This window comes from Aethalodelphis obliquidens, unplaced genomic scaffold (genome assembly GCF_003676395.1).
Source record: "Aethalodelphis obliquidens isolate GAN/ISIS:26980383/991018 unplaced genomic scaffold, ASM367639v1 scaffold21, whole genome shotgun sequence".
Taxonomy (NCBI): Eukaryota; Metazoa; Chordata; class Mammalia; order Artiodactyla; family Delphinidae; genus Aethalodelphis; species Aethalodelphis obliquidens.
Genome location: NW_020837965.1, coordinates 935,392 through 955,059, shown reverse-complemented (window position 1 = coordinate 955,059; position 19,668 = coordinate 935,392). Strand labels below are relative to the sequence as shown.

The 19,668-nt window shown below is 40.8% G+C and overlaps 2 protein-coding genes across 7 annotated transcripts in view; both read right to left on the bottom strand.

Annotated features, from left to right (window-relative positions):
• Positions 1-9,058, bottom strand: part of YLPM1 (YLP motif containing 1) — a 66,483-nt gene extending 57,425 nt beyond the window's left edge. For 2 of the 6 annotated variants that reach the window (XM_027120031.1, XM_027120032.1), the window contains exon 1: positions 8,056-9,052. In XM_027120031.1, coding sequence (XP_026975832.1) covers positions 8,056-8,928 — 873 coding nt within the window. In that variant the 5' untranslated portion in view covers positions 8,929-9,052. Of the gene's footprint in view, positions 1-2,866; positions 2,930-8,055 lie in introns of those variants that run through there. The other 4 variants (XM_027120035.1, XM_027120034.1, XM_027120033.1 and 1 more) reach the window with 4 other exon arrangements.
• A 4,804-nt stretch (positions 9,059-13,862) lies between these two features.
• The window catches only part of FCF1 (FCF1 rRNA-processing protein), a 35,625-nt gene continuing 29,819 nt past the window's right edge, over positions 13,863-19,668 (bottom strand). Inside the window, exon 8 of the mRNA XM_027120028.1 lies at positions 13,863-14,794. Coding sequence (XP_026975829.1) covers positions 14,755-14,794 — 40 coding nt within the window. The 3' untranslated portion in view covers positions 13,863-14,754. The remainder of the gene's footprint in view (positions 14,795-19,668) is intronic.

Genomic DNA, 19,668 nt, shown 5'->3' with positions numbered 1-19,668 from the left:
GCTATGATGTGCCTTAAGAAGAAAATACTTGTGTTGGATAAGCTTCTTTCAGGCATGTGTTATAGTGCTGTTGGCTGTGAGTTCAATGTTAATGAATCAACAATATACATTAAATAATTTGTTTTTAAACAGAAACACATATAAAACAAGGTTATGTATTGATTGGTTGAAGAAAATGTGACCGAAGGCCCACAGGAACCTAACCCTGCACTTCCCCCAGGAGCAATCGTTCAGTATTCACTAATTCACTGTACTTGACAACTTTATAAAATATAAATACCTCAAATAAAGAGACTCGACTACAAATAAGCAATAATTAAAATCAATTTTTAAAAAATCTCACCACTCAGAAGTAACTACAGGATCTTCATTATCCCAGTGTTCACTATATAATTCCCCATGGTTACAAGGTGGCATAAGGAAAAAAAAGTTGTCATAACACTAAAATATTCACTAATGAACTGCCCTATATACTTCTATAATTTACAACAGCATATAAACAAAAAGAAAAACAATAGCATACACTTCTACTACAATTATAAAGATGCAGGATCTAGCAGAAGTACTACCAGTTAACAACCAAAAATAATTTTTATAATAGGAACTGCAAAAGAGAATGACATGAATATCAAATGTTGAAAAACAGCCCTTGGAAAAATGTATAAATCCCTAAAATATTTTTTCAACATATTCAAAAATGAAATAAATGATGATAATATAGTGTTGTCACACAATTTTGTCACAAAAATTATAGTACAGAAACCTAATCTACACTTTATTCTTTATAAACGCTAAGACTCAGCTGTTCTTTATGATTTTTGAGCTTTATTTTTCAAGATTGTGTCCCAAATTAAATTTTTTACTTTTTACAATAAACTTTTGGTCCTTGTGTTAAATGGATTCATTTTACTTGCATTCACTGAGATTCATTGTCTCTGGATAACCAGGATTTCCTATACTGTTACTATTTTACTGTATATCCTCTCCAATTTTCCACATGCAAATATACATGATACTCTTTTCTCATGAAACATACTGTCTTGTTATTTGTTTTCTCATTTGCAGAAAGTAACTGTCTTGGGAGAGAGGTGTTTCATGCTTTTCTCATATCCTGTCTGGTGCTTAAGCATAGTGCTGGAACACACAGTAGAGTGTCAATAAATAGTTGCTGATCAGCTAAAGACTTCCCTTCTAGGCTACTAATTTCTATGACCTGAAACTTGCTACATCTCTTTGGAAGAGTAAATTCCATCTCACTAACTCCATCCTGAAGTTTGGGTCATGACTGGGTTTTTCTCTTCTTTATTATCATACACATAATCATCAGTTCCTGAAATATAATTACTTTTACTATTCAACATGAAAAAGAAAGAAAAAAAACCAACACACTGTTCATGATAGTCAACAATTATGTGGTATTAGAACACAACTTTCTTCCATTATTGTATGAAAATACTGAAAACAGCAACAGGCTTGTTTTTTAGCTTTAAAAAATGAATAAACTCTTTCAAGTAGAAGTTAAAAGTTTCCTTTTTTTTTAAGTTACTTTGAAAGCATCACCAAAATGTACAAAGATGCAAACTATCTTTCATAAACTAGAAGCCAGTGGCTATAGATAGGAAGATTATTCAGGTCTAGATTCCTTATCAATTTATACCCACCTTATTCTTGTGCTTTCTATCTTTGTCTTAGACCTAGTCTAAGGTTAAGAACTTTGTTAGGAGCTCAGGTACTTGTTGATTTACTAACAGTATGCACTGCAGATCAATTTCTATTTAATATGAACCCAATAAGCAGAAACCAGATCTAATTCAATCCTAGGACGAGGCTTTGGCACATTTTTAAAGCTCTGCAAATGAATAATGATGAAATCATTCAGAAATGTCCTCAGTGACCCCAGAGAAGGCTGCTTTATCTCTATTTTAAAAAGGAATAAAACCTGCCTGGACTTGCTAATGAAGCTGAAATAGTAGCCAGTTCTTCTGAATGTCCCGTTATATCAGACAACTCCATCTCATATGGGATGTTAGTTCATAGGTAGAGGAAAATCACAGTAAATGTCACATTCAAAAAGAGATTGAATAGGGCTTCCCTGGTGGCACAGTGGTTGAGAGTCCGCCTGCCAATGCAGGAGACACGGGTTCGTGCCCCGGTCCGGGAGGATCCCACATGCCGCGGAGCGGCTGGGCCCGTGAGCCATGGCCGCTGAGCCTGCACGTCCGGAGCCTGTGCTCCGCAACGGGAGAGGCCACAACAGTGAGAGGCCCGTGTACCACAAAAAAAAAAAAAAAAAAAAAAAGAGAGATTGAATAGAGTTAAAAAGTAAGGATGTATCTGTCATAAATACCAAAAAAGATGCTAATTAATTCAGCAAGTATTTACTAACCACTTGCTACCAGTACAGTAAGGAACTAGGTACTAAAAGATTCTCCAAGTAGGGAAATATAAAGAAGGAGGGACAGGGAGAGAGAGAGAGAGGATGGATGAATGAATGAATGGATGAATGAATGAATGAACACATGCGTCTATGTGTGTGATGCTTTAAAGATTAATTTTGAAAGGTTGCCTTTCCTGTCCAGGTTGATTAGGATAAATGCCTGTAACATTAAATGTTCAATGTCATAGCCTAAAGCAAGTGGGATGGGGAGGGGGGACTTGGTAAAATAATGAAATGGATTTCCATTTTTTAAATTTATTTAAAATATATTTATTTTCAACATTTTTGAAGTTCACACTCTATTCCAGGAATTAAGGTCCCATCTTAAAAAAAAAACTCCTTTACTGTGCCTCTTCCTCCAGCTCCTGCCCACATACTCTCTCTCTCTCTCCTTCAGTCAAACTTCTTAAAAGAGTTGTCTATACTCACCATCCCCATTTCCTCACCTTCCATCACTCCTCAAATCAATGCAATATGGCTTCAGTCACTATGAAACTGCTCCTGCCAAGGTCAACAATAATCTACATGTCAGTAAATGCAAAAGATAACTCACAGTCCTCATCTTGCTTGACCTCTCAGCAGTAACACAGCTGACTACACCCTCCTCCTAGGAACAGTCTTCCCTTCACTTCTGTGGCACTGCACTGTCCTGATTTTCCATCTACCTATTTGGCCTTTCTTCCCATTGGTTCCCTTAGGTACTGTGGTTCTGCAGGGCTAGGCTCAATGTCCTTTAAACTTTATTCTTACTCTACACACACTCCTCAGGAGACCTCATCTATTTCTGTGCCTTCAAATACCATTTTTATGCCGATGACTCACAAGTCTATGTCTCCCAGATCTCACTTCTAGACTCCAGACCTGTATCTAACTTCTAACTGGACATCTCCATTTAGAATCTTATGTCTCAAGGATCTTAAACTCAGTAAGTCTAAAACTTAACTCATCATTTTCCCTTCCTCCCCAGACCTGTTCTTCCCCCTCCTGTAGGTTATTAGTATATGGAACCACCATCCACCCAGTTTCCTATCCCAGAAACCCAGGAATTGTCCTTGATGCCTCCCTCTCCACTACTACTCAATCTCCAACTGGATTCTAGCACCAAAATATTTCTCCAGTCTTTCCACTTCTCTCCATCTCCTCCATCACCATCCAAGTCCAAGCCACTACTAACTCTTGCCTGGATCACTCTATTCACTATTCTCTCTAAATCACTCTTGCTCCTTTCGATTCCACTCTCCCCAAAGCAGTGTGAACTTTCAAACAAGCCAATCTGTCACATTTGCCTATATAAAATCCTTCAATGGCTTCCTACTGCCCTTAGGATAAAGTCTTCATAGGTCCTCCCTGGCCTGGTTTGTACCTTCAGTAAGCCCTACTGAACTTAATTCTTTGAACTCGTATCTGGTTATTTCCTACCCATTCTTCAGGTTTCATTGAAATATTACTTGCAAAGGGAGGTCTCTTCAATTAGGTTAGAGCTCCCAGCTATATTCAATCATTTGAAAAATATTTATTCTTCACCTACTATGTGCTAGACCCTGAGCAAGGCCCTTAAAAAAGCTCACCTTTTCCTAATCCTTATGGAATGGTCTAGTGATATTTTCTATTTTATAATTCCACAGCACCTTACACGTCTTCAATTACTTTTTAAATGTCTTTTCCCCGCATTGGAACAAGTGAATGAGGGCAGGTACCTTGTCTATTTTGTTCACCATTTCATCTCCAGTACTAAGCACAGTTCTTGGCACACAGTTGTTACTCAATATATATTTAAGTATTAGATAGTGACTAAAAACTCTAATCAAAGTCAACAGCTTTACCTAAATAAGTTTTAAGAATAAAAGAATAAATCACAGTTCATTAAAAAAAAGACCAGTATGCATTTTAACTAGCCAGTCCTTTAAAACACACAGAAGAGTTAATTCTTCAAAAATGACACATTCCATTATATCACCACTTTACTCTGAAAACTAGAAATTAAATGGAAGAATATCAAGCACTTATCCTGTCTTTTCTATGCTAACTGTATGTCCAATCAAACAGCCCTAGTTCATGAGTGAAAGTTTTTCTTTACAGAATTCCTTATGGTAAATATAGAAGAAACAGCAGAAAAAAAAATCACCATATTGCAACCTCTAACAAAGAAATAATTTACTCAAGCAAAGACCATCAACGGATGAACCACTAGATGAAATATTAGATTGAAGATTGATGGGAAGCTTTACAGCAGAGAAACCAGTCACCCCCAGCTTGATCAATCTTGGCACCACTAACTATGGGACAGCCAGGCATTGAGTGACTCCTGATGGGATGCAAATGAAGTACACAGCACTTCCTAGGTTACGAAGTACACTTGCCAAAAGAAAGGTGAACTTAAATCTAAGAAGGTTGCACAGTTAATGCCTACTTTACAAAAAGAAACATGGGAGAGAGAGGAACAAGTCAAATGATACCAACGAGACAGCAGACAAATCCAGGACGTGGGACATTCTACAGGATAACTAACACAGATTTTTCAACAAGCTCAATGGCAAGGGTAGAGAAACAGAATAGGAGAGACTGACCTAAATCAGGGATTCTCAAGTGAGAGTGATTTTGCCCCACAGGGGATATTTGGCAATATCTGGAAACATTTTTGGTAGTCACAACTGGGGGCTGCTACTGGTATCTAGCAGGTAGAGGCCAGAGTTGCTGCTAAACATCCTACAATGCACAAGACAGCCGCACAACAGAATTATTCTGCCCCAAAATGTTTATATTGAATCCCAATTTGAACAAACCATCAAAACTTTATTAAGTCCATGGGGGAATTTTAACATGGATAATATCAAGGAATTATTTTTATTAGTATGATGAGACAATAGGGGAAATCTGAACAGATCTGGTATTAGATGATAGAAACCTGTTAATTTTGTTAGGTGTTATAACGTGTTTACCTTAGAAAAAGTCCTTTAAAAAAAATGTCTAAGAATGTAGGAAGGAAATGATGTGAGATCTAAGATTCATTTAAAAATATTTCAGCAAGAACAACAGTAAAGGGGCTTCCCTGGTGGCGCAATGGTTGAGAGTCCGCCTGCCGATGCAGGGGACACGGGTTCGTGCCCCGGTCCGGGAAGATCCCACATGCCGTGGAGCAGCTGGGCCCGTGAGCCATGGCCGCTGAGCCTGCGTGTCCGGAGCCTGTGCTGCGCAACGGTAGAGGCCACAACAGTGAGAGGCCCGCATACCACAAAAAACAAAACAAAACAAAACAAACAAACAAACAAAAAGAACAACAGTAAAGGCCTAGGTGAAGCATACATGGCAAAATCTTGATAGCTGTTGAATCTGAGTGATGGGTATATGGGGAGAATCATACCATTTTCTCTACTTTTGTGCATGTTTAAAATCTTTCACCATAAAAAAATTTTTAATGAAATATTCCAAAAATAAAATATGAATCAACAAAGAAGGGTTAATTGTCAGAGACTGGTACTGGCATGAAGAAAATGTTTACCACCTAATACACCAAAGTATCCTAAGTCTAGAACACGACAACGCTTGTATCTTATTCAACAAAACTTTGTGGAGAGCTGACAAATTGGCAAGACACTGGCCTAGGTGCTACAGGGGATAAAAAGGTAAGTGAGGCAGTCCCCGTCTGCAAGGGACTTAAGATTTGAAGAACAGAACCAAACCACACAGGTAAGCTGAAGCACGGCTTCATAGAGACCCTGATATTTGAGATGTGCCTCGAAAGCAATACAACTGTAAGGGGGGAGAGAGGGTTGAGGAAGTTGGGATGAATTCTAGAGAGAGGTAAAAAAAACCTAAAGAGGCTTAGCAAGGGCCTTCTTGATCTGGCCCATTCCCACCTCTCAAATCTCATCTTCCACCACTTTCTTTACGGCTCTCATCAAAGAATTTGAGGCACTGAATAGTCAAAGCACTAAAAGAAGTTCACTATAGACAAGGGTACAAAGGCAGAAAAACAAAAACAGCGTTCGTGCTAAATATTCATATTAAGGAGCGGTCTGACTCCCGCCCCCCATCCCCCACTACCAAAAAACAATTCATTTGTCTAAGAGGCCAGAAAAAGTCCAGTAGAGATGAGGATATAAACGTCATATTTTGGCTTGGACTAACTCTGAGAGTGCTGGACAACAAAAGCACTGGAAATCTCAGAGTGCGGTGGTAAAGGGGGCAAAAATTCCATCTCTATTATAATGGAGGAATCTGGAGAAATAACCTGATGGGATAGTACTAATTTGGTGTAAGCTAACAGAATCTCTCATTCTACTGTTTTACCCCAGCAGCTCAAGTGTTTTCTCCTGATGATGCGCCAAGCACCACATCTTGCTTACTTAAAACAACCTGTTTTCAGCTTGGTGCTTTGTGACCACCTAGAGGAGTGGGATAGGGAGGGTGGGAGGGAGGGAGACGCAAGAGGGAAGAGATATGGGAACATATGTATATGTATAACTGATTCACTTTGTTATAAAGCAGAAACTAGCACACCATTGTAAAGCAATTATACTCCAATAAAGATGCAAAAAAAACAAAAAAAAACCAACCTGTTTCTCTTCTTAATTTCTAATGCCAAACCACTGTAAAATTAGAATAATATCTTTTGGAAATCTTTATATGTAAATCTGAGCTTGTAGATTAAAAGATTCTCTTTTTTCATGAGGGAATCTAGGTAGATTACTAATTGCTAAAAGTGTCTATTTTAAGAAACCAAAACACATTATTTCTTCCACTTTAATTTTATCTTCTTTCTGAAGACAGGAATTCATTTATTACTGCTACCCTATCAATCTTTGACAGGGAAGCATCACTTGAAAGAGAAGTTTAGAAGATTGGCTCTCTCATGAATGAAGAGATGTCACCACCATTTTTTTAAAACTTGGCCGAATTCCAAGGCTGTTACTGTGGAGTAAGTGGTAACAACAATGCAATGCAGCAAATTGGTCATGTCTCAAAACTATCTTTAAGTGATGTGAGAACAGGATGTATGGGTCAGTTCCTTAAATGACCAACAGATTCCCAAAAAGGTCAAATATGTAGACTTCCCTAGGTATTGCATATACATCTATAAACATAATTAGGATGTTCCTGATTAGAACAAGATTTCCACCCTTCATTTGCTGAGACTTCTTAATTCAGGAAGCTGACAGCTATCAGTGGCCCTTAATTTTCTTTTAAAGAAACTAACTGGTCATAAGATTCATATGCATTTCAGGTGTCAGCCCTTTGAGAAGCTTCTTTTTTATGCTGCCTCTAAAATAGAATTTTAGTTTAAGTTACAATTAAACAACAAAAAAGCCCTTTGCAACAGCAATAAAACCTAGAAGCATGATCAAAGGAAACCAAGGAATATATCTGAGAAGTAACTCTTGAACCACCCCATCACTCTGGTGTCTAGAAATATCTTCAAACACTGTTCTTTTAATAATCCACATTTAGCTAATTGAAAAGCTGGGATGTCAGACCTTTGACTTTTATGGAATACTCTGGAGTGTAAATTAGCCAGTTATCGTGTGTTGGAATTAGGCTAAGCACTGGGTAAAGCCCCCAGGCCTGCTCACTTAGGGCCCTCTAGGTGAGAGGCGCAGCTTGGGCAGATGTTTTCTTACCTGTGGAGTCATCGTAGAGGGATCTGGCTCAGGGGCAGCTTGCTGCTGTTCAGCACTCTTGTTCTTGGACCCGCTCTCCAAAGGCTCTTGCTGGACAGTTGTCTTATTCCCAGAAGGGGCGGACGGCGGTGGCGGAGCTAGCAGCTGGGATTTAGAATGGCCTTGGGAGGGGCGGGAAGGAGATGCCTGAGAAGAGGGCAAGTAGGACTGGGAATGGCTCAAATAGGACTGCGAGGAAGAGGAAGAGGAAGAATAAGATGGGGTGGGCGCCAGGTAGGACTGGGAAGGTGGGGACTGAGAAGGGGACGGCTGAGCGGGAGGCAGGTAGGGCTGAGACGAGGCCGGGGGGTAGTACGAGGGTGGTGGCTGAGGTGGAGGCATGTAAGATTGAGACGGGGGCATGTAAGACCCTGGCGGTACTGGGGGAGATTCAGGGGGAGAATCCAGCTCCATGGGAACCAAACCAGGAGGCCCGTCTCGTTGGTGGTGGAGCATCTGGTGTTTGTACTGCTGCTGCTTCTGATAGCTGAGAGCCGGCCCAGGTGGCGGGGGCATCGGCGGCGGCGGTGGCTGCCAGTCCCCGTAGCCGCCCCCCGGCATCACCGGCGGGGGCGGCAGGGGGGGCGGAGGAAGGTGATGGGGCTGGAGCACGCACTGCATTTGCTTCTGGTGCATCTGCTGCAGCTGCTGGAGCTGCGCCAGGTGCTGCTCGCGGAAGCTCATGAAGCCAGAAGAGGAGGGGGCCGCGGGAGTCGTCGAGCTCGAGTACCCGGGCCCCGGCGAGGCCTCAGGAAGCGCCACCGGCGGTGGCGGCGGGACCGGCGGCGGCGGATAGTGGCTGCTCCCGCCATACCGGCCCCAATTCGGGTACATATCGGAGAAGAAGGCGCAGCGCTCGTCCCGGCGTCGTTACGCGTCGCAACCGACCTCCAGGAGCTGCGGCGGCGACGGCGACAGCCGGAACTCGCGGCGCCTACAGGCCCCGGAGCGTGTAAACGGAGCGCGCCAGTGCGCCGGCGCTACCGAGCTGCGCCCGCGACCGGGAAGGTGGGGACGGTACCGGGGCGATTACGCCTGCGCAGTAGCCACCGAGAGGAGAACAAAGGCAAGATAGAGCGGCCCTTTGCTTGGCGACTCTCGGTTGCCACCTTCCTTCCGGTTCGGATAATGTTGGGGCGAGCTGAATGTTCCTATATAGCCAAGGAACCATAGAGTCTCACAGCTGAGAGCGGTGGTAGAGATCCTATCGCTCTACGGGTTCGCTTTTGAATGGAAAAAAAAAAAAAGGTTCCATTCACAATAGCAACAACAACAAAAAACCATGAAGCAGGTAGGAATAACACTAATAAGAAATATGCAGAATCTATATAAAGGAAACTACAGAACTATACAGACTCATATCCGAGTGGAATAAGATTAGACTTGAAATAATGGAGAGGTTTACCATGGTTCTGAATGAAAAGAGGAAAAATTATGAAGATGTCAGTTCTTCTCAAATTAAGTGAATAGACTTAATTCAATTCTAACAGAAAGTCCAATTAGGAACAAATCTGTGAAGATGTATTCTGAAGACAGAATGTAAGAGTACATCAATTCCTGCAGGTATTGTAAAAGGGAAGAAAGGGAATTCTTTAGAATAATTCAATGCAGAAGACTTTATGTTGGAGAATATCAGTCAAAGGAAAGATAGCAAAAGCCAGATAACAAGATTGTCTAGAGAGGACCAGATTGGATTTAGAAAATAATCCAATCTCATGTAATACTAAACATGAACCCATTTGGCTTGAGAGAATCACTGAAAAACAAAGCTGATACACACTGAATTCTGAAAACAAAACAAAACAAAAACCTACCTAACTCTGAGACTATTAAGTGTGTCAATGTGTCAGTTGTGCACCACTTACAGGTTTGACCTTGCTTCCATCTTAATAACCCAGATCTTCACCTCTCATAGGAGGTGGATGTGAGCGGAAAGTGGGGCAGCTAAGTTTCCTTTGGAAGAAAAAGCTTTTCATTCTCAAATAGGAATTTAGCTGTGTTTCTTTTAGCTTTTATTGAAATATAAAGTATATACATAAAATTAGAAATCATAGTGGACAGCTTAGTGAATTTTCACAAACCAATCACACTTGTGTACAGATCAAGAAACAGAACATTACCCAACTCAGAAATCCCACTTGTAATTTTAATATTTTCAATTGAAATTCTCTTTGAAAATTATAAAAATAAATGTAATTTACTATAGAACAGACAAGGAGAAAATCAGATGATCATCTCATTAGATGCAGAAAAAGAATGTTTTCTTTCATTTCATAAATTTCAATATCCATTTATGATTTTTAAAAAGATTTGCAAGCCAGAAATAAAAGGAAACTTCCTTAATCTTATACAGAGTATTTACTAAGAAAACTACAGCAAACATCACAGTTAATGCTGAAAAGTTGAAAGTTTTCCCACTGAGATCAAGAAGAGATGTCCACTGCTATCATGTCTGTTACGGGTTGAACTGTGTCCCCCCTACACCCCCCCAAAAAAGATGTTTAAATCCTAACCCCCAGCACCTCAGAATGTGACCTTATTTGGAAATAGTGTTGTCCCAGGTGTAATTAATTAAGATGAAGTCATACTGGAGTAGGATGGGCCCAAGTGGTCTCCTTATAAGATGGCCATTTGAAGACAGCACACAGAGAGAATGCCATGTGATGGTGAAGGCAGAAATGGAGTTATGCAGCTGCAAGCCAAAGAATGGAATAAATGGAATTCTCATATGCTGCTGGTGGGAGTGCAAATTGGGATGACTACTCTGAAATACTATTTGGCACTATCTACTAAAGCTGAACAGCCCCAGGGCCTATGACCCAGGAATCCCACTCCTAAACATATAACCAACAGAAATGCATATATATGTTCACCAGAAGGCATGTACAAGAATGTTCACAGCAACATTATTTGTAATGGCTGAAAACTGGAAAACAACACAAATGTCTACCTACACTAGAATAGATCACCAAATGGTGGTATATTTGTACAATGGAATACAAAACACCCAAGAGAATGAATGATCTATAACTACATGAAACCACTCAGATGAATCTCACAATGTTGAGCAAAAGAAGCTAGACAGAAAAGAATATATACTATATGTTTTCACATATATAAGTTCAAAAATAGACAGAATTTATATATAGTGTTAGAATTCAGGACAGTGGAGGGATAGTGACTGAAAGGGAGCTGCTAATGCTGTTTCTCCATCTGGGTGCTTGTTACATAGGTATGGTCAGTTTATGAGAAGTTCATCAAGCTGAACCACTTTTGATTTGTGCACTTTTCTGTTTGTATAATTCAATACTAATGTACCTCCAAGAAAATTGTGAAAGATGGAAGTTCAAAAGAATAGTTACTGTAAAATTGACTTTACATATAGCTCAAAAATAGACAAAACTAAATCATAATGTTAAAAGTGAAGGTAAGGACTACCCTGGCTGTCCAGTGGTTAGAGCTCTGCACTCCCATTGTAGGGGGCATGGGTTCAATCCCCGGTTGGGGAACTAAGATCCCACATGCCAAAAAAAAAAAAAAAAAAAGGAAGGTAGTGGTTGCCTTTGGGGAGAAGGAAAAGTGTAGTGACCAAGAGGGGTCACAAGTAGGGTTTTAGGTGCTAACAATGTTCTGTTTCTTGAACCAAGTGGTAATTACATAAATATTTGCTTTGTTAAAACTTACTGAGCTGTAAATTTATCCTTGTGGTTTCCTGTTTGTGTTTTGTACCTCACAATTTTTTTTAAAGTTTTTAAGAGTGGGAAGGAGAAGAAAAGTGATGGTAGTGGAAGACAAAGAAAGATGAGATTAGGTTGAGGAAGGCAGGAAGCTTTCTCTTTGCCTTTTCCTTTCCTACCTGGCATGGTAGGTTCTAGCTGTCAGGCCCCAGGCCCTGTATCCAGAAACCCTCCCTCAGCAAGGCACCTAATAGGGAAACAGCAACGCTGTTTAAAACAGGCCCTTCCACGTTCCCCTCATTGTTTCAAGATAGATATCAGCATTGTTCTAGATCCTATAGGAAATCCTATCTGCTACATTCTTTTTTTTAAAAAATAAATTTATTTATTTATTTATTTAAGTTTTGGCTGCGTTGGGTCTTTGTTGCCGTGCGGGCTTTCTTTAGTTGTGGCAAGCAGGGCCTTCTCATTGCAGTGGCTTCTCTTGTTGTGGAGCACCGGCTCTAGGCGCGCCGGCTTCAGTAGTTGTGGCATGCGGGCTCAGTAGCTGTGGCTCGCGGGCTCTAGAGCACAGGCTCAGTAGTTGTGGCACACGGGCTTAGTTGCTCCGCAGTATGTGGGATCTTCCCAGACCAGAGCTCGAACCTGTGTCCCCTGCATTGGCAGGCGGATTCTTAACCACTGCATCACCAGGGAAGCCTCTATCTGCTACATTCTTACACTTAAGGAACTAACATATAGTTGGCCATTCAAATTTTGTAGCCTGCACAATTAATTTTCAAAAGTCACAGCCATCTTCGTTATACAGAACCCATCTCCAGAAAATTATTTAAAAGAAAACTCATTGTTTGTGTAATACTCTCCTCATGACATTTTAGTAATATTAATTTCAAGTTATATGATCAACCCCAAGCCCATTTTTTAGAGACTAATTTTACTAATCTAGAATGTAAAAAGTAAAGTTACAATGAAAACGTAAAGTGCTCTTATTCAAAATGAAATAAGGGATGAATTAAATCACACGGAAGGTTTTGTGTGGGAAACTCTGGGGGGGTCAGCTGTTAATTGTCAATACTGTCAAAATCAACTCAGCATGAGCCTTCTCTGGGTTAGGTTTATAATCCAGCTGCCCGGGACTTTCCTGGTGGTCCAGTGGATAAGACTCTGTGCTCCCAGTGCAGGGGGGGCCAGGGTTCGACCCATGGTCAGGGAACTAGATTCCACATGCCACAACTTAAAGGGTTCGCATACTGCAACTAAGACCCGGTGCAGCCAAATAAATATATAAATATTAAAAAAAAAATCTAGCTGCCCTTCTTTCCTTATGTTTCATTCTTGCTGTTACTAGGGAGACTTGGGTGAGGGCGGGGACAAGGGGGTGACATTTGATTGGTTAGTGGTTTGAAGCCATATTCTGATTGGCTGGTGGCTTGCGTATTATTTTGTGGAATAAAATCCCTGCTGCCTCTTGCAGTTTGTACCATTCTAAACAACAGGATCTAGAGGCAGATTATCTGCTATTGGACCCCTTAAGATTTGGGATGGATAGTGTCTAGGCTCAGGGTAACCTGGTCATATATAACCTTGGCAGTGTGAGTACTTCTTTCCCTTCTTATCACCATGGAGTTACGCTTTCATTTTATCCTAAAAATAAACTCCATAGGTGTTAATAAGTAATCTCAATTGCATGTGGTCAGTCCTTCATTCCCAGTGGATCTGCACAGTTTAGGAGAGCCTGTAACTTGAGAGTAGTTGATCCCTTACAGTTCTTTGGATGTTATCCATAGCAGCAGCTAAAACTTTAAAAGAAATATATTTGGAAAGATATTATGGAAGTCACAAAACAGACAAGAAGGCCATATAACTAGGTCTAGGAGCAGGAAAAAGCCAATCCAGGAGCTATTCTACTATCAAAGCTCTGGATGCTGTATGAAACAAAGTTAAACTCTTTTTTTTTTTTTTCCTTTAGCCACTCAATGCCTTCTCCGATATAGGGGGTGGTGAGAGTGTTGCAGGAAGGGGAACCTGTCCCAGGGCTAAGACTGGGCTCTTGTCTAACATTCGGAAATGAATTGTCTGAGGAGACACACGTGCTGACAAAACAAGACTTTATTGGGAAGCGGCACTCAGGTGGAGAGCAGGAGGGTAAGGGAACCTGGGAGGACTCTCTGCCACGTGGCTTGCAGTCTTGGGTTTTATGGGAATGGGGTTAGTTTTCGGGTTGTCTCTGGCCAATCTTTCTGACTCAGGCTCCCTCCTGGTGGCTCGCGCAGTGCCAGGCCAAAATGGGTTCCAGCAAGGATTCTGGGAGGTTGGAAGGACATATGGATTGGCATCTCCTCTCTCCTTTTGACCTTTCCCGAATTCTTCCGGTTGGTGGTTGCTTACCAGGACCTCCTGTTTAAGATAACTCATGCAAGTGGTTACTATGTTGCCTGGCCAGGGCTGGCAGTTTCAGTCAGTGTTTCCCCTAACAAGAGGAAGGATTCTCCAGTTCTCCCCTTCAACATCTATAGTGAAAAGGCTGGGCACTCTGATCTAAATCCTAATACAACTGCATATAATTTGAGTGTAACATGCCAAGAAAAAAGTCTGGGTACGGTTAGAAAGGAGGAGAGGATGTGAGCAAACAAAAGCAACAAATACCCACTCCCCTGGGGGAAGGGCCTCCATTTTCAGGCAAATGTATTCAAAGACCTGGGCATAAAAAGGAGATTAGCATTATCAATCAAATGCAAAAAGAATACCACCACAAAGATTTTGAAAGAGAATAAACAGAGGCTTTCTGAGCAAGGAAAAATTGGGAATGATTTTAAAATCAAAGAATAAATGTATTAATTAGGAAGTAGTCCAAGCTGCTATAGCAATGAGACACTGCAGTACAGTGGATTAAGCAAAACAAAAGTTCATTTTCACTCATAGAACAATTCAGAGGTAAGCAGTCCAAAGTCGTCATCTTCAACCTAAAGCTTCCATCTCTGGGTTAAAGGTGGCTGCTCTGGCTCCTGCCATCAAATCTGCATCTAGTCAGTAGGGAGGTAGAATGGGTTAGGGGAGCATACCTTTAAAAAAAATTTTTTTTAAATTAATTAATTTATTTTTGGCCATGTCAGGTCTTAGTTGCGATGCACAGGATCTTCGTTATGGTGCACAGTCTCTGTAGTTGTGGTGTGCGTGCTCAGCAGTTGCGGCATGCGGACTTAGTTGCCCCCCAGCATGTGCGATCTTAGTTCCCTGTCCAGGGGTCGAAGGCCCCCTGCAGTGCAAGCACGGAGTCTTAACCACTGGAAGGCCAGGGAAGTCCCAAGGAGCATGCCTTTTAAGGTCATAACCCAGAAGAGATACTTATCATTTTCAATTACACCCTGTTCTCTACAACTTAAATGGTAGGCCATGCCTAACTGCAAGGAAGTCTGGGAAATAAAATTTCTACTTGGGCAACCCAAATAAAACTCATAAGACCTATTATTAAAGGAAGAAGGGAAGAGTGAATGCTGGGACAACTGGCAATATCTGTTACACTGACAATGACAAGTTCTAATATGGCTGTGGAGCAACAGAAACTCCCACACTGTTTATGGGAGTACGAATGTGTACAGTACTTAAAGAATAATTTGAGAATATATTATCTTCAATAATTTGAAGACATACAATGCCTTATGACACAATTTCACTTCTAAGTATATTATCTTGGATTACAAATACTTTTTTACATATATACAAGGAGGCATGTAAAAGAATAAAGCTCTGTTTCTAATATTAAAAACTGCAAAAACTGAAATGATCATCTATACGAGCATGAATAAACAAATTGTTTAATATTCACACAGTGAAATATCATATGGCAATTAAGGTGAGTGAACTAAAGCTAAAACTAACATGGATGAATCTCACAAACATAACTCAGAAAAAAAGAGAAAGTTGCAAAAAACTATATACTGGATATATACTCCAAAGAATTGAAAGCAGAAACTTGAACAGGTATTTGTACACCCATATTCATAGCAGTATTAGTCACAATGGCCAAAAGGTGGAAGCAACCCAAGTGCCCCATCCACTGATGAATGGATAAACAAAATGTGGCTTATACATACAATGGAATATTATTCAACCTTAAAAGGAAGGAAATTCTGATACATGTTACAACATGAATGAATCTTGAACATTATGCTAAGTGAAATAAGCCAGTCACAGAAGGACAAATACTATATGATTCCAATTATATGAGGTAACTAGAGTAGTCGAATTCATGAAGACAAAAAATAGAATCAGGATTGATAGGAGTTGGGGGAAGGGAAGAATTGGAAGTTTTTGTTTAATGGGTACAGAGTTTCAGTTTTAGAAAACAAAAAAATTTGGAGTTGGACGGTGGTGATGGTTGCACAACAGTGTGAATGTACTTAATGCCACTGAACTGTACACTTGAAAATGGTTAGCATGGTGAATTATATGTTATGTATATTCTACCACAAAAATTACTATATACAGCATGTTTTCATTTATAGGCAACTCAAAAGCATACACATTACAAACATATTGTTAAGGTATTCAAGTAATGGGTAAAACTATAAAATAAACCAAAAGGATGACAATTACAAAATCCAGGAGAGTGGTTACCTAAGAGGTGGGGTGGAGGTGAGAGAAGGAGGGAATGTAATCAGAGAGGATTATATAGAAAGTGTCAAAGTTATGGGTAATATTCTTTTTCTTAAATTAGGTTATATGTACAAGGGTGTTCATTTTAGTAATATTCTTTATCCCTTAAATATACTCTATGTATGTAATATTTTATAGTATCTATATATGTTATACAGTATTTCATACAAAGGTATACATTTAAACACATATCATATATACTTAATATAAATGTATGCTTTTGAATGTATGAAGTATTACATATTTTTACGTGGGAAAATTAAAGGAGAATTAAGAAACATTAAAGTGGGTTACTTGAGGAAAACTTCAAAAAACTGATGTTCAGAAACTCTCTCTAGGCTGAAACAGTTCCAACTTGTATAGTTCCACCTCAAACAACAGGTTTGTTTGAGAATGAGGTGTAGTGAATACTATTGTCTGCCTTCAGGACATCCATTTCCTTCTTTCTTCCTTCTTGATAAAATCCTAGTTTTGTTCAGGAGTCCACATCTCCCCTTACATATCCCATGTCACTGAGAAAAAGATGACTATCTTCAGCTCCAAGAGTAGGTCGCTGCAGTTAAAGTCAGTCATGTCCATATCATCCCCTTGCCTTTTATTGGTTCAGAGATTCTGGCTTAACCTAATCAGCCGGTGGCATTTCTTTTTTATTTTGTTTTGTTTTGGCTTGGTTTTTTGGCCCTGCTGCGCAGCTTGTGGGATTTTAGTTCCCCGACCAGGGATTGAACCCTGGGCCCTCAGCTATGAGAGTGCAGAGTCCTAACCACTGGACCGCCAGGGAATTCCTTGCATGTGGCATTTCTTAGGCCATTCAAAGATTGGCATCTGTCCAAAGTTGGCACAATCATGCTGACGAGCAGGATTTTTATTACATGGTTTGGGGAAGAAACCCTATTTCTTTCTAACCCGTACACTAACACTAACCCGTACCCTAACACGTACCCTAACCCTAACCTGTTGTCGTAACCTAACCTGTACCCTAAATCGTACCCGTTCCCTAACCCTAACCCTAACGCGTACCCTAACCCTAACCCGTACACTAACACTAACCCGTACCCTAACACGTACCCTAACCCTAACCCGTTGTCGTACCCTAACCTGTATATGAACAAGGAACATGTTGTTCCAACTGCTGTTTACAGCCAACTGGGGGGGAAGGTCAGAACTGAGAGATACGGAGCTTCAGCCCTGATAGTGCTGTTTATAGAGCTCACTACCTTTGAAACTCCTGTTATTTGAGATGTATTTCCTTACAGTTTAAGGTAGACTGAGTTAGGATTCCCGCTACTTGAACTGGAACAACCCTAACTGAAACCTGGAGGTACATTTTAAGAATACATAGAGAAACAGGAACCTCAGACACACAGTTGGGCCCCATGGAAGTTCAGGAACCCTAGTTGTCACTACAAGAAGGGCTGAATATGTAGGTCTCACAGAGAGTGGAACGTAGCTCAGAAACTGGGTGGCCCTTAGGACCCAGTGTAGACCTGGCTGTCACTCCCTCAGCATTAGTAAGTTTTTGATCAGTTCTTATCCCAGGACTCTGCCATCTTGGTACTCTTGTTTCAGGTGCACCCCTGCTTTTCTTTATGTATGATTTCTTTTTTTTTTTTTTTTTTTTTGCGGTACGCGGGCCTCTCACTGTTGTGGCCTCTCCCGTTGAGAAGCACAGGCTCCGGACGCGTCAGGCTCAGCGGCCGTGGCTCACAGGCCCAGCCGCTCCGCGGCATGTGGGATCTTCCCGGACCGGGGCACGAACCCGTGTCCCCTGCATTGGCAGGCGGACTCTCAACCACTGCGCCACCAGGGAAGCCCGTATGTATGATTTCTAATCTTGCTATAGCTGTTCAACTCTTCATGTCTTGAGATCTAAATTCCCCAAAGAGAGGATCGATTTCCTTAAGACAGTCCATCTCATGAACCCCCTGCCAATCTATAGATAAGATGTTTGTGGGTAAGATGCCCTACCCTTGACTCAATTAACAGTAGTCGAGGGACTTCCCTGGTGGCACAGTGGTTAAGAATCCGCCTGCCAGAACACTCTATGACATAAATCACAGCAGGATCCTTTTTGACCCACCTCCTAGAGAAATGGAAATAAAAACAAAAATAAACAAATGGGGCCTAATGAAACTTCAAAGCTTTTGAACAGCAAAGGAAACCATAAACAAGACCAAAAGACAACCCTCAGAATGGGAGAAAATATTTGCAAATGAAGCAACTGACAAAGGATTAATCTCCAAAATTTATAAGCATCTCATGCAGCTCAATAACAAACAACCCAATCCAAAATTGGGCAGAAGACCTAAATAGACATTTCTCCAAAGAAGATATACAGACTGCCAACAAACACATGAAAGAATGCTCAACATCATTAATCATTAGAGAAATGAAAATCAAAACTACAATGAGATATCATCTCACACCAGTCAGAATGGCCACCATTAAAAAATCTAGAAACAATAAATGCTGGAGAGGGTGTGGAGAAAAGGGAACACTCTTGCACTGCTGGTGGGAATGTGAATTGGTACAGCCACTATGGAGAACAGTATGGAGGTTCCTTATAAAACTAAAAATAGAACTACCATACGACCCAGCAATCCCACTACTGGGCATATACCCTGAGAAAACCATAATTCAAAAAGAGTCCTGTACCAAAATGTTCATTGCAGCTCTACTTACAATAGCCCAGAGATGGAAACAACCTAAGTGTCCATCATCGGATGAATGGATAAAGAAGATGTGGCACATATATACAATGGAATATTACTCAGCCATAAAAAGAAACGAAATTGAGCTATTTGTAATGAGGTGGATGGACCCAGAGTCTGTCATACAGAGTGAAGTAAGTCAGAAAGAGAAGGACAAATACCATATGCTAACACATATATATGGAATTTAAGAAAAAATGTCATGAAGAACCTAGGGGTAAGACAGGAATAACGACACAGACCTACTAGAGAATGGACTTGAGGATATGGGGAGGGGGAAGGGTAAGCTGTGACAAAGCGAGAGAGTGGCATGGACATATATACACTACCAAACGTAAAATAGATAGCTAGTGGGAAGCAGCCGCATAGCACAGGGAGATCAGCTCGGTGCTTTGTGACCACCTAGAGGGGTGGGATAGGGAGGGTGGGGGGGAGGGAGACGCAAGAGGGAAGAGATATGGGAACATGTATATGTATATGTATATGTATACATAAATGTATATGTATAACTGATTCACTTTGTTATAAAG